Source organism: Podarcis raffonei, chromosome 14 (genome assembly GCF_027172205.1).
Source record: "Podarcis raffonei isolate rPodRaf1 chromosome 14, rPodRaf1.pri, whole genome shotgun sequence".
Lineage (NCBI taxonomy): Eukaryota > Metazoa > Chordata > Lepidosauria > Squamata > Lacertidae > Podarcis > Podarcis raffonei.
The window spans coordinates 51,878,266-51,890,310 of NC_070615.1; the positions used below are offsets into that span (position 1 = coordinate 51,878,266).

Here is a 12,045-nt window from a genome sequence, read left to right on the forward strand (position 1 = left end):
AAATTCTAGTGTTGCCTTTACAAAAAGGTTTTAAAAAAACCCCTAAATGCACAAATTCGAAGAAAGGAATACAAGATAAGCTGCTTTAGATTTTAAACAAACTCAAGAACAGGGCTATCCCTGTTGGTTTCTGTGTGTTGCCACTGTGCAGTGCTAGGGAATGTGTTCAGAAAGGATTCGTAATGGTGTCCTACATGCCAGGTAATGAAATTCCTGCTGATTTATTGTCCAAGGTTGTTCCGAGGGATCAACACTGTACCTATGTACAGAAACTGGGTTTGTACTGAGATTGTACTGACACACTGCCCAGTGGAGTTCACAGAAAGGAGGAGGATGTTAGTTTCTGTGAGTTGCCACTGTGCAGTTGCTTGGAGTCACAGGACTCTGTTTTGCATTCCAGAGATTCCAGGCTATCGGAAGTCTCACGGAAGACAGGAGACGGATGTGATGTTACTGGTTTCCTGTTCCTTTGTGTTTCAGTTGCTCTCTGCTCTCACAGAGAGAGGATGTTTCTTTTCTGTCTGCGTAGTTAGAAATAACTATTCTTTGCAATGTAGCTCATACTATCTCGGCTCCTTCCCTGCGTGGTGGATACTCTGCATAATGGGGAAACGTGTTTGAAGCCTCATCAAAGGCTCAAGGTCGTTAATCACGTCGGAGGACTCGACCGGAAGAGTCGCTCGGTTGAACGCAAGTCCGACAATCCCTAGGGTAGCTTAACAGCCATTCCCCTATTCCACCCGGGGAACTCTGGGAAATGAATAGGGGTCTCCTTGCAAACCTCAGAGTACGTAACCAACTACAGATCCCAGAATCCTTTGGGGCGGGGAGCCATGGCTGTTTTGGCACCGCTGTGCTTTAAATGTATGGTGTGGTAGTAGCCGAATTCTGAGAGGGACAGAGATGCTTCTGCAGTCCCCTGTGTGGCTGCAAAGCAGGGGAAGCACCCAGGGTGGCACATGGGGGCTGCTCAGCGCCTGCTCCGAGGTGGCTCCAGAAATGGCAACCACTTTCCCAGTGGTACCCAAGACCCAGAAGACCAGGAAATTCCTCTGAGGATGGACTGGCTGTGGGGATCAGGGTGGCATTCCTTGGAGGTGCAATATACTAAGGGCCGAGAGCGCAGAAAAGGTGTCCAAAATCACAGTGGGCACCAAATCAAGCTTCCCTTGGAACCTTCCTTTATTTTTCTGTGGAATTCCAACCCATGGATGCAATTAGATCAGGGATAGATCAGCCAGATGCGGCCCAATCGCCTTCTCAATCCGGCCCAGGGATTGTTCGGGAATCAGCGTGTTTTTAAATGAGTAGAATGTGTCCTTTTATTTAAAATGCATCTCTGGGTTATTTGTGGGGCATAGGAATTCGTTCATTCCTCCCCCCACAAGTTCTGAGGGACGGTGGACCGGCCCCCTGCTGAAAAAGGTTGCTGACCCCTGAATTAGATGCTTTCTGAAATCTCACAAACCACCGGGGGGGGTGGGACCCAAGTCTGGGGGCAGGGGGCAGTTTGCGCAACCTTGACTGCCCCCCCCATAACTAGCAAAACCAGAAGCCCATCATGCAAAACAGCAAAAACTGCAGAGTGAATTATGCAAAACAGCAGAAACATGTGCAAAGTCCCCCCTCCCAACATTGATATTATTCAGAATAAATTATGCAAAACGGCAGAATGAATTATGCAAAGTAAGAGCGGGGAAATTTGCAGAGCTTCCCAGCACGAATACTTCAGATCTGACCTACACATTTTTTGTGGGGCGGGGGGAAAAGAAGATGGTTGCTGAAGTGGATTCTACCACTTTGGACCGGGGGGTGGTGGATGGAGGTGCCGTTTTCAAATGCTCCTCCACACATCTAAGAGGCGCTGCCAGCCTGTGTGAAGACCTCACCTCTTTCTTCACTTCTTTGGCTTTGGCCTTGGTTTTGCTTTTCTTGCTGGAGCCCAGGGAGCTGGTCAGGCTGCCTCGGGCATCAGGCATGGAGCTGGCAATGCCCGGAGGCGAGAGGGAAGAGGACGAGGACGAGGAAGACGAGGAGGAGGAGGAAGAAGAGCAGAAGGGGCCTTCTTTGCTTTTCTTCTTCTGCACAATGGAAATAAGAAGGGAAAGAAAGTTCTCAGTCAATCAGTCTTGCTGGTCAGCAGGAAGGGAAAGGCAGGTGGTCAGCGAGTGCGACTCAAGAGGAGCAGGGGGAACGAAATCAGCCCCCTATCCTCTTTTATCTTGCCCAGCCCTAGTCTCAGTTGTGGGGTGGCTGCCTGTGGCTTGCTCCAAGGGTTTTTTGGGTTATGGACTGCTGAAACCCGGAGGTACTGGAATGGGTTAATTCTAGGTTTCAGTGATCGCACATGCGCAGAAGCGCCGAATCACAACCCGCGCATGCGCAGACATGGGTTGCAAACGCTGCGGGTTGCGAACGTGCATCCTGAGTGTCCACTGTATCCACTGTATGCATACTGTCGCCAGATCCTGTTTGCTAACACTGCATGTTGCAGAATTTTGTACAGCCTTTCCCTTTTGCACCTGGTGGTTCGTACCTTGCTGAGATCCTTCCTTTCTTTCCCTTTGCCTCCGTCTTTCTTGGGGCTGAGAGGTGTTCCCTTCACGCAGCGCCCGGCGGCTTTGGCCACAGGGGTGGAGCTGGTCTGCGCCGTGGAGGCCAGCCCGGCCGAAGAGGCCGTGGCGTCGTGGAGGAAGATCCGCTCGCTGCGCCGGCGGCTCCAGAGGTCGTCGTCGCTCGCCTCCAGCCCGAACTCGAAGCTCAGGTCCTTTGGGGACTTGAACTTCTTCAGCTTCCTGCTGCTTTTCTCGGACGCCATCTTGGCCCTCTCCAAGCTGCCTGCGGAGGTAACGTCCATCGTGCTCCCTGGCTGGGCACCCGGGGCACTGCCAGCTTCCGCCAGCCCCTTCTTCCCACGCAGGAGGCCGGAGGGAGACTTCTTCCTGATCTTCACCTCGCTCTCAGAGTCCGTGTATTCAAACTCCGTCCCTAAATGTGGAGAAAAGGGACAGTCAAACCAAGCAACTCGACTGAACTTGGCAAGGTGCATTCCTGGTCAAGGGCCAAAATCTGCATTTTTGTTTTGGAAGCGCTATTACAGCGAAGAAGCAGGGCCTTTGCTGAGGTGGCCTCTGTAATGGCCTCTACAGCGACCGGCTCCTCCCTTTTTAAATATAGATATATATATAGAGAGAGATTTTTCAATTAAATTTTCTAAATTACATTTTGAAATATTCATTTAAACAACCTTAAAGCAGTGACTTCCCTTCTTCTCCTTCCGTGGTTCATTTTGCATACCATACATCCCTGCATATTTTACATGAACTAACTAAACCATTTAGTAATCCATTGTCACATCCATCAAAACTTATTTACACCGTTGGATTTAGCTTAAGGCTACCAGCATTTTTAAAATAAACACAATAAACGACCAGCTCCTCCGTTACACAACCGTCTTTCGGAGGCTGGCTTGATAGGTAACCGCTTTGACTCGCTGTTTCCCGGCTGCTGAATTTGCTGCGGTGGTTTTATATTGTCCCATTGCATTTCTATGTAAACAGCCAAGAGGCTAGGAAAGGCAGTATATAACAATATTATATATATGTACCACCTTTGACAGCATAGCTTCAAGACACCTGACAGCTCAGGAAGATGGCTTATGTTGCAAAAACACACATTGCACATCCCTCCCCCCGGGGAAAATAGAAAAAATATGAATTCTCAGACTTTGGCGTGTGTGTCAAACCATTCAGAAGACATCTGCAACAAGGGGAACTGCCCCCAAATTCTCTCTCTCTCTCTCTCTCTCTCTCTCTCTCTCTCTCTCTCTCTGTCTCTCTTCTTTGAAGATATTTATGTGGAAAAGGTTTGACTTTCAGGAGCTCGGACCTTATTTTGACACGCCTAGCCAGATGTTTAGAAAGTTAATGTAAGTTTTAATCTTTATAAATGTTCTGAAGTTTTAAATAATTGTGGTTCATATTTGCTATTGATAACTTTACTGTTTCCTCTTCTTCTATGAACCTCTTTGAAGTTTGTAGAAGTTTGTTATGCTTCCCTCCCCTTATGGTTTTGATCTATGGGCTACATTTAAAATGAGGCTGCATTTTAAGTTGCACTTTAACCTCTATTTTAAATTGGTCCGCCCCCCCCCTTATGTTTTTACTCTAATTTTTACTGGTGTTAGCCGCCCTGAGCCCGGCTCTGGCCGGGGAGGGCAGGGTATAAATAAAATTTACTATTATTATTACTTATATTATTATTATTATTATTATTATTATTATTATTAGTGTGTTTTTACAATCAAACAGAAGCCCAGTTGTCAGTCCCAATACCCTAAAGCCCAGAGTCATTTCAGTGGCATCCTACTGGCTCTTTCCTTGCATGAGTCGTGCTTTGAGCCGCAGTCGCCTGGAAAAGTGCTTGGTGGGTTTTGAAGCAAAATCAAAACCAGGCAAGCCCCTGAAAGAATCATTTTTGGCCCCAGAGTGGAAGTCAGAGCTCTAAAGCCTCCGAACAGGGGTCTCACCTTCCGGTGCACAGAGGCGAAAGAGAGGAAGGGGAAACTGGACCAGCTGGAAGGTGTGAATCTAAAGAAAGCCGTCTACCTGGTTGGGCTTCCCAATGCCAGATCCCTGCACTTGCACCCCGTTTCTCCCCCTTACCTCACAGACTGAGGGGGGAGAGACCCCCCAGGGAATCACTGGACCCCATGCATCTCTCTGGCTTCCTTTTGCCAGAAAGTCTTTTGCTAGCCTGAACCGACATCTCCGTTTCCACATCCAGAAGGAAGGCCAAATTCAGGAAACGAGACTGTGGAAATCCCCACCCCACCCCGTGCCGCTCTTGGACCCACAAATGGGTCACGAGATCCTTCCACTTTTGGGGTGGAGACCTAAGCCTTTGTTTTCTTCAAGCCGCGGGTATTTTTCTCAGAAATCCCCCATGGCTCTGTTCCGAGGGTGGGCTCCTTCGCTCCTTTATTCTCAAATGCATTATTTTCAAAATTAAGTTTCCGCTGCATAAAAGGCGAAAGATTTATACGATCTGAGGCGAAACCAGAGTAAGAAAGAGGGAGGAATGGGTTGAGAAGATATTGAATTATTTGAGTAGGTTTGAACAATTTGGGGGCAATTAAAATGTTAAAAGTTTAAATAAACCTTGTGGAAGGAGGAGTGTTACGGTATATAGAAGTGTACATATGGTTAATTTGAATATGTTATTATTGAATATTATTGAATATGTATATTGTTGAATATTGTATACCCAATGTATCAGCTGCCTGGGGGGGGGGGTTCACTGTTTGTGTTTTGGTGGTTGGTAAAAAATTATATATATATATATGAAGTTTCTGCTGTGGACATTACTGAGGGATCAAGGAGATCTAGATCACTCTGGAACAGGGGCAAAGACAATGCCCCAACTAGAGATGGAAAGGCCTGGGGGGGGACTGGGGGGAAATGCCAAAAAAACAGCCCCCCCATTTTTTCCAGGGAAAACACACAAAAAACCTGGGTTTCTCCCCAATTTCCCCGGTTTCTTTCCAGACCTTCCCATCTCTAGTTCCGACCAGAATCCCCAACCGCCCAAAATCAGCAGTGCTCACCTGGGGCCAGGAAGAGAGCAAAACAAAAACTTTCCCACACATTTTTTCCCCCAAAGCCTGAAGGACAAAGTTGCATTAGGCTACTCAATAGTAATTATTATAAAGGCTTTAAAAAGGAGCAGGGGGGAGTCTGCGCCAAGGTGTCCTTGATTATGAAAAAAATGAATTTTGCAATCCGTACAAACAATTCAAACCCTCATATTTTTGCCTAATTTAATCTTCTGGTTAAGAAGCCGGACACTGAAGGAGCTGGGGGCTGAAGCCTCCTGATCACCAAATGAAGGTGAATATTTCAGGGCCTTAAGGGGAAGGGCAGTTAATCAATAAGAAGGGAAGAGGAAGATGCAGGTGTAACTGAATAATCCGTTTTCCCACAAACCTGTTCTGCTTGCAAAATGTTTTCCCTTGCACAATTATGGTAAGTCCATTTATACACCACTGCTGTATCCAAAATCTTTTTAAAAAATCGTTCAGAAATGGGGTATTTCCAATACAAAGAGATGGATGCCTTTGCTGAAGTCAAAATAATAGTTGATGGGCTATGCTGAAATGGCAAAATTAACTGGAAGGCTCAGGAACCAAGAGGACAAAAACTTTGAAAAAGAATGGGGGGAGTTTTTAATTTACTTAGGAGACCATTGTAAGCAGATGAAAACATTAGCAGAATTTTAACCACACTTGTAAGGTAACAAAGACTATGGACAATTTAGATTGATTTTATCATGTGGATAATAGAATAATAATGCAGTTGTAAATGTCAACAGTAAGAGCCATGGAGGGGATGGGGGGGGGGAGTCTCAAGATTCAGAGTAGTCTCTTTATATGGATAGGTAATTGGTTTTGTTTTAAAATGATATTTGTAAAATAAAAATTATTTCAAAAAATATAACAACAACAACTATCTCTTTTTATAGTTCAATATAGTTTAATAATATGTTGGTAGTTTAATATAGTTTAATAATATGTCAATAATATTAATATATGACTGCAAGCACCTGGCAATCGTTTTTAATGATTTCTGTGCAATTTTTCATGCATTTACTTACCAAGCAAGACTAACTTATATTAACTTAACCAAAATATACTATGAATTCCCAAGTCATGTTCCGACTTTTTAGCACCCCTCACTTTTTTGCAATTTGAAAGTGAAAAATTCAACAGGCCCTAATGTTGTAGGGGCCACCTGGAACTAGAGAGAAAGGAAGGACAGAAATGCATTCAATAATCATCATAATTACCCCTGAAATAGCCCTGGGTTATTGCTCTGTGGTTATTGAATGTTGACCTGAGCGTTAAAATGAAGGAAACTGAAAACCAGGGACAGAATGGAGCAGCTGGAAAAGGAGGGAGGAGGTAAGACGCCCTTGCACCCACAACCTCCTTCTCCATCCCCCTTTAATCCCCCTATAAGGCCTTTGCCACACCTATATACCTCTGGGGACGTTGAGATGCCACAAAAAAGCATCTCAGACCAAACCCAGGTTTCTATCTCCTTCCAACGGAGGGAGATGTGCAAAGATAGAGCAGCGAGAAGCGAGAGGCTAAAAATAAGGCAAGCGTCCTTTCCCGTTCCGAATTCCGCTATAATTCCATTATCATTTAATACATATTAATAAAGAGGGGCTATAAATGGAGCCTTTTTGCAGAGCTGCCTGCCTTCGAAAGATGTTGCCCTGGGGGGACTTATCCAGCCACGGGCACACGAGGGAATTTGAAAAAGCGAAATTTCCATTATTCATGGAGGAAGCCCCAGACAGGCAGTGGTGAGCTGTTGCCAGATGGGGCCGCCTCTCCAGCCCAGCTCCCCTGTCCCAGGATTCATCCCTGGACTTTTGCATAGCCCTAAACCAGGATGGGACGCGGGTGGCGCTGTGGGTTAAACCACAGCGCCTAGGACTTGCCGATCAGAAGGTCAGTGGTTCAAATCCCCGCGACGGAGTGAGCTCCCGTTGCTTGGTCCCTGCTCCTGCCAACCTAGCAGTTCGAAAGCATGTCAAAGTGCAAGTAGATAAATAGGTACTGCTCCAGCGGGAAGGTGAAAGGCATTTCTGTGCGCTGCTCTGGTTCGCCAGAAGCGGCTTAGTCATGCTGGCCCCATGACCCGGAAGCTCCTTCGGAAGCTCCTTCGGCCAGTAAAGGGAGATGAGTGCCACAACCCCAGAGTCGTCCACGACTGGACCTAATGGTCAGGGGTCCCTTTACCTTTAAACCAGGATAGGTTAATGTAGGAACCAGCCCTGCCCTGGGTCAGACCACTGGCCCACCCAGACTTGTCCTGAGCCTTCCTCTGACTGGTGCCAGGATTTATGGAAGACCTTCATCCCACCCTCTTTAACTGGAGGTCCTGGTTGGCCAGATGAAGGTCATTCTGTCCAGCCAAGCTCTACCTCTCTTTCAAATCAGAACCAGTGAAGGCGGTGAAGGTCCTGTGTGAGTGTCTGGAGGCGGTTGGAGGATGGATGGCGGCTAACAGATTGAGGTTGAATCCTGACAAGACAGAAGTACTGTTTTGGGGGGCCAGGGGGCGGGCAGGTGTGGGGGACTCCCTGGTCCTGAATGGGGCAACTGTGCCCCTGAAGGACCAGCTGTGCAGCCTGGGAGCCATTTTGGACTCACAACTGTCTATGGAGGCGCAGGTCATGTCTGTGTCCAGGGCAGATGTTTACCAGCTCCATCTGGTACTCAGGATGAGACCCTCCCTGCCCGTGGACTGTCTCGCCAGAGTGGTGCATGCTCTGGTTATCTCCCGCTTGGATTACTGCCATGCGCTCTACATGGGGCTACCTTTGAAGGTGACTCGGAAACTACAACTAATCCAGAATGCGGCAGCAAGACTGGTGACTGGGAGCGGCTGCCAAGACCACACAACACTTAAAGACCTACATTGGCTCCCAGGGCCTTTTGGCAGTTCCCTCCCTGCGAGTAGTGAGGTTACAGGGAGCCAGGCAGAGGGCCTTTTCGGTAGTGGCACCTGCCCTGTGCAACGCCCTCCCATCAGATGTCAAGGAAATCTACAACTATCTGACTTTTAGAAGACATCTGAAGGCAGCCCTGTTTAGGGAAGTTTTTAATGTTTGATGTTTTATCATGTTTTTAAATATTCTGTTGGGAGCCACCCAGACTGGCTGGGGAAACCCAGCCAGATGGGCGGGGTATAAATAAATTAAAATTATTATTATTATTATTATTATTATTATTATTATTATTAGCCAGGTTGGAGGAAGAACAATTTTTAAACTTGTGGGTTCTGTTTTGTGTTCTCCTAGCAGGCATTCCCAAACTTGGCTCTTCAGCTGTTTTGGGACTACAACTCCCATCATCCCTAACTAACAGGAGCAGTGGTCAGGGATGATGGGAATTGTAGTCCCAAAACATCTGGAGGGCCGCGTTTGGGGGGTGCCCGTCTCCTAGGAACTTGAAGCCAACACCCAGAGCGCAGTGCAAAAGACATACAGGCGCTTAGAGCTGAAGAGTGCGGTGCCTCTGAGCGTCTGCAGAGCGCGGGGATTAGTTCAGAGCGCCAGAACTGAGCCTGACCCATCGATGCAAACTCACCCATCAAGCTCTGCCTCTCTTCCTTCTTCTTGGCCTTCTGCTTGGCTTCCAGCTGGACGATGGAAAGAGAGGGTGGGATGATGGGGCTGGGGAGGGCGCTGGCCGCAAACCTGGCCAGAAGCCCCAAGCCGCTCTCATCCAAGGCGGGGGACGAAAGCCTGGCGCTGTTCCCCACTCCATAGTCCCCCGCTTCCTCCTCTTCTTCCTCCTCCTCTTCCGAGCTGGAATCTGGTAGAAGACAAGATGGCGTTACCAATCTGAAGCATGGCGCAGCCAAGCAGCCTCTCACTCTCAGCAGATCACAGCAGCCACCCATCTTGCAAGCTCTCAGCCCAAACAAGGTTCAGCGTTGGGTTGTTGTCTCTGCATTGCCAGCTCTTTTTGGACTGCGGTTCCCATCATCCCTGGCAGCTGGTTCTGCTGGCTAGGGATGGTGGGAGTTGTAGTCCAACAAGACCCAATTTTGAGAAACGCGAGGTTTGAGAAATGGGTAGGCATATGGGGGCAGAAATGAAGATCACCCAGCCCTCCTTTTGCCCAGGCTCCATCCTTGAATCAGTGAGATTTACAGAACAGAGTGAAGGACCTCTAAGACCTCAGGCCGATTTTGGCTCCCCACTTCGGCCCAGAGGCCATTTCCCCAAAACTGCCCACCTACCGTATTTTTCGCTCTATAGGATGCACCCGACCATAGGACGCACCTTGTTTTAGAGGGGGAGAAGAAGAAAAAAATTCTCCCCCTCTCTGCTCAGCGCCCCTTCAGCGAAGCAGCAGGAAAAACAGAGCCCCTTCCATTTCTCCTTCCACTTGGCTGAAGGGACACTGCGCAGCTCTCCCTCTCTGCTGAAGCCAGGAGAGTCTTGCTCTCCCGGCTTCAGCAAAAGGAACCCAAAGCCTTCGGAGCGCAGCGCGAGGTCCCGCTGCACTCCGGAGGCTTCAGACGGCTATCCCTGAAGCCTGGAGAACAAGAGGGGTCGGTGCGCACTGACCCCTCTCGCTCTCCAGGCTTCAGCGAAAGCAACGCGTAGCCTCCGGAACACGGAGGAAGCGCTCCCTCTGCGCTTCGGAGGCTTCACGTTGCTTTCACTGAAGCCAAGGAGCCTGCATTTGCTCCATAGGACGCACACACATTTCCCCTTCATTTTTGGAGGGGGAAAAGTGCGTCCTATAGGGCGAAAAATACGGTATTTCTGTATTTTAATATTTTGTTGGAAGTCGCCCAGAGTGGCTGGGGAAGCCCAGACAGATGGGCGGGGTATAAATAATAGGCTATTATCAATAACAATAATAATAATATTTGCTAGAAGAGGGGCTCAGTAGAGAGAGGAAACTTGCAAGGAGTTATAGGGCTAGAGAAGGCCAACAACTCTGGGCTAACACTGCCCTCCCCCCATGAATTTAATAATTGTTTAACCACATCAGTTAACAAACATGGATACGTATGCTATAATGTTATTGTTTCAGTTAAATAAATTGTTTACATTGTTATTAATTATTATTTTTCTTCTTCCAATAAACCACAGCAGAAAAGTTTGTCCAAATAGAAACAGCTAACTTATTAAACCTCACAATAATTTCATAATTATCGGTCTATGTATTTCTAATAGTATAACCAAATCAGTAATTATTGACAGAACTGTAAAAACTACTCTGAAAATTTATTATTCCAAAAATGAAACCTTCATCTGGTTGTAAATATTAAGATTATACCAGCAAGAATGAGTCTTTCTGTAAAATAATAATAATGATTTAAATCAAGTGATTTAAATTTTAACCACTGCGCAAGTTGTGAGTGACCTGCGTTGAGTTTCTTAGCTGCTGCCGAAAGCTTACAGGACAGCTGCACCTCGAAAACTTCTTGCTTAGTGTGGATTTCAAATGATACAAACTGGGACTTTATTTTAGTAAGGCTTATCTACACACACACACACACACACACACACACACACACACTGGATTGCTGAGTGAGTGGCCCAAAACTTTATGGAAGTATCCTGGATGTTGATCTATTTTTGTTATTTATACCCCACATTCGCATTCTAAAATAGAAACCAGCGTTGGAAAGGGAACCCCCAAAGGCCATCTATCCCAACCCACAGCTACAGCATCTCCCGCAAGTGGCCAACAGCATCGTACCCCAAAAAGGATCCTCAGGGTAGCTAAGAGCCACTGTAAGATAAGCTAAAAAGTCAACGTAACACATAGATGTGCTAAAAGTCACCCTCGCTGATGAGATTAAGAGGATGCCTTTTTTGCGGTACCATAACGACCAAAATCGGCTTTTGATAGCTCCCCCCCCCCCGACAGAGCAGCAAAAATAAGGGAAGCAAAAGTTTGATCAAGCAACAGACAGACATTTGTTAAGTCACCACGTAAATGCAACAAGGGGTGCGGGATGAGGGGAGCGGAGGGCAATGCACACGGAATATTAATTTGGCATCGATATCGCAGCAAAGACAGGACGGTTTCATCACACAGCCAAGCAGACTTGCGGTGTACAAAGCTGGCTAAGTGCAGGCAGACGTTAAGACAGCTATGGGGTCCTCCACATCTGGTTTTAAATTGGCCGGTCCAAATTCCAGTAACTTTGGGGTTTTCCTTTCAGAGTCTTATAGGCATTTGCAGAAGGCGCAACAAGCCTCCATTATTCTTCCATTTGCGTTTACATACTGCCGACTCCAGAAACAGACTTTCCATCAGCGACAATAATAATAATAATAATAATAATAATAATAATAATAATAATAATAATAAATCACCACTGTTATTATATTATTAACTCTGTTTCAGATGGTGGCATTGCTATTATTATTTTGTCTCTGGGGGTGACGTAATATTTACTATAATATAATAATTATAAGCAAGTGTGGTGAGAAGGTTATTAG

At 46.8% G+C, this 12,045-nt stretch overlaps 1 protein-coding gene across 7 annotated transcripts in view; it reads right to left on the reverse strand.

The window, feature by feature from the left end:
* TNRC18 (trinucleotide repeat containing 18) overlaps positions 1–12,045 on the reverse strand; it is a 119,936-nt gene that overhangs the window by 16,481 nt on the left and 91,410 nt on the right. For all 7 annotated transcript variants that reach the window (XM_053366001.1, XM_053366005.1, XM_053366004.1 and 4 more), the window contains 3 exons: positions 9,161–9,388; positions 2,537–2,988; positions 1,890–2,081 (listed from right to left, as the gene is read on the reverse strand). In XM_053366001.1, the coding sequence (XP_053221976.1) occupies positions 1,890–2,081; positions 2,537–2,988; positions 9,161–9,388 (872 nt within the window). The remainder of the gene's footprint in view (positions 1–1,889; positions 2,082–2,536; positions 2,989–9,160; positions 9,389–12,045) is intronic.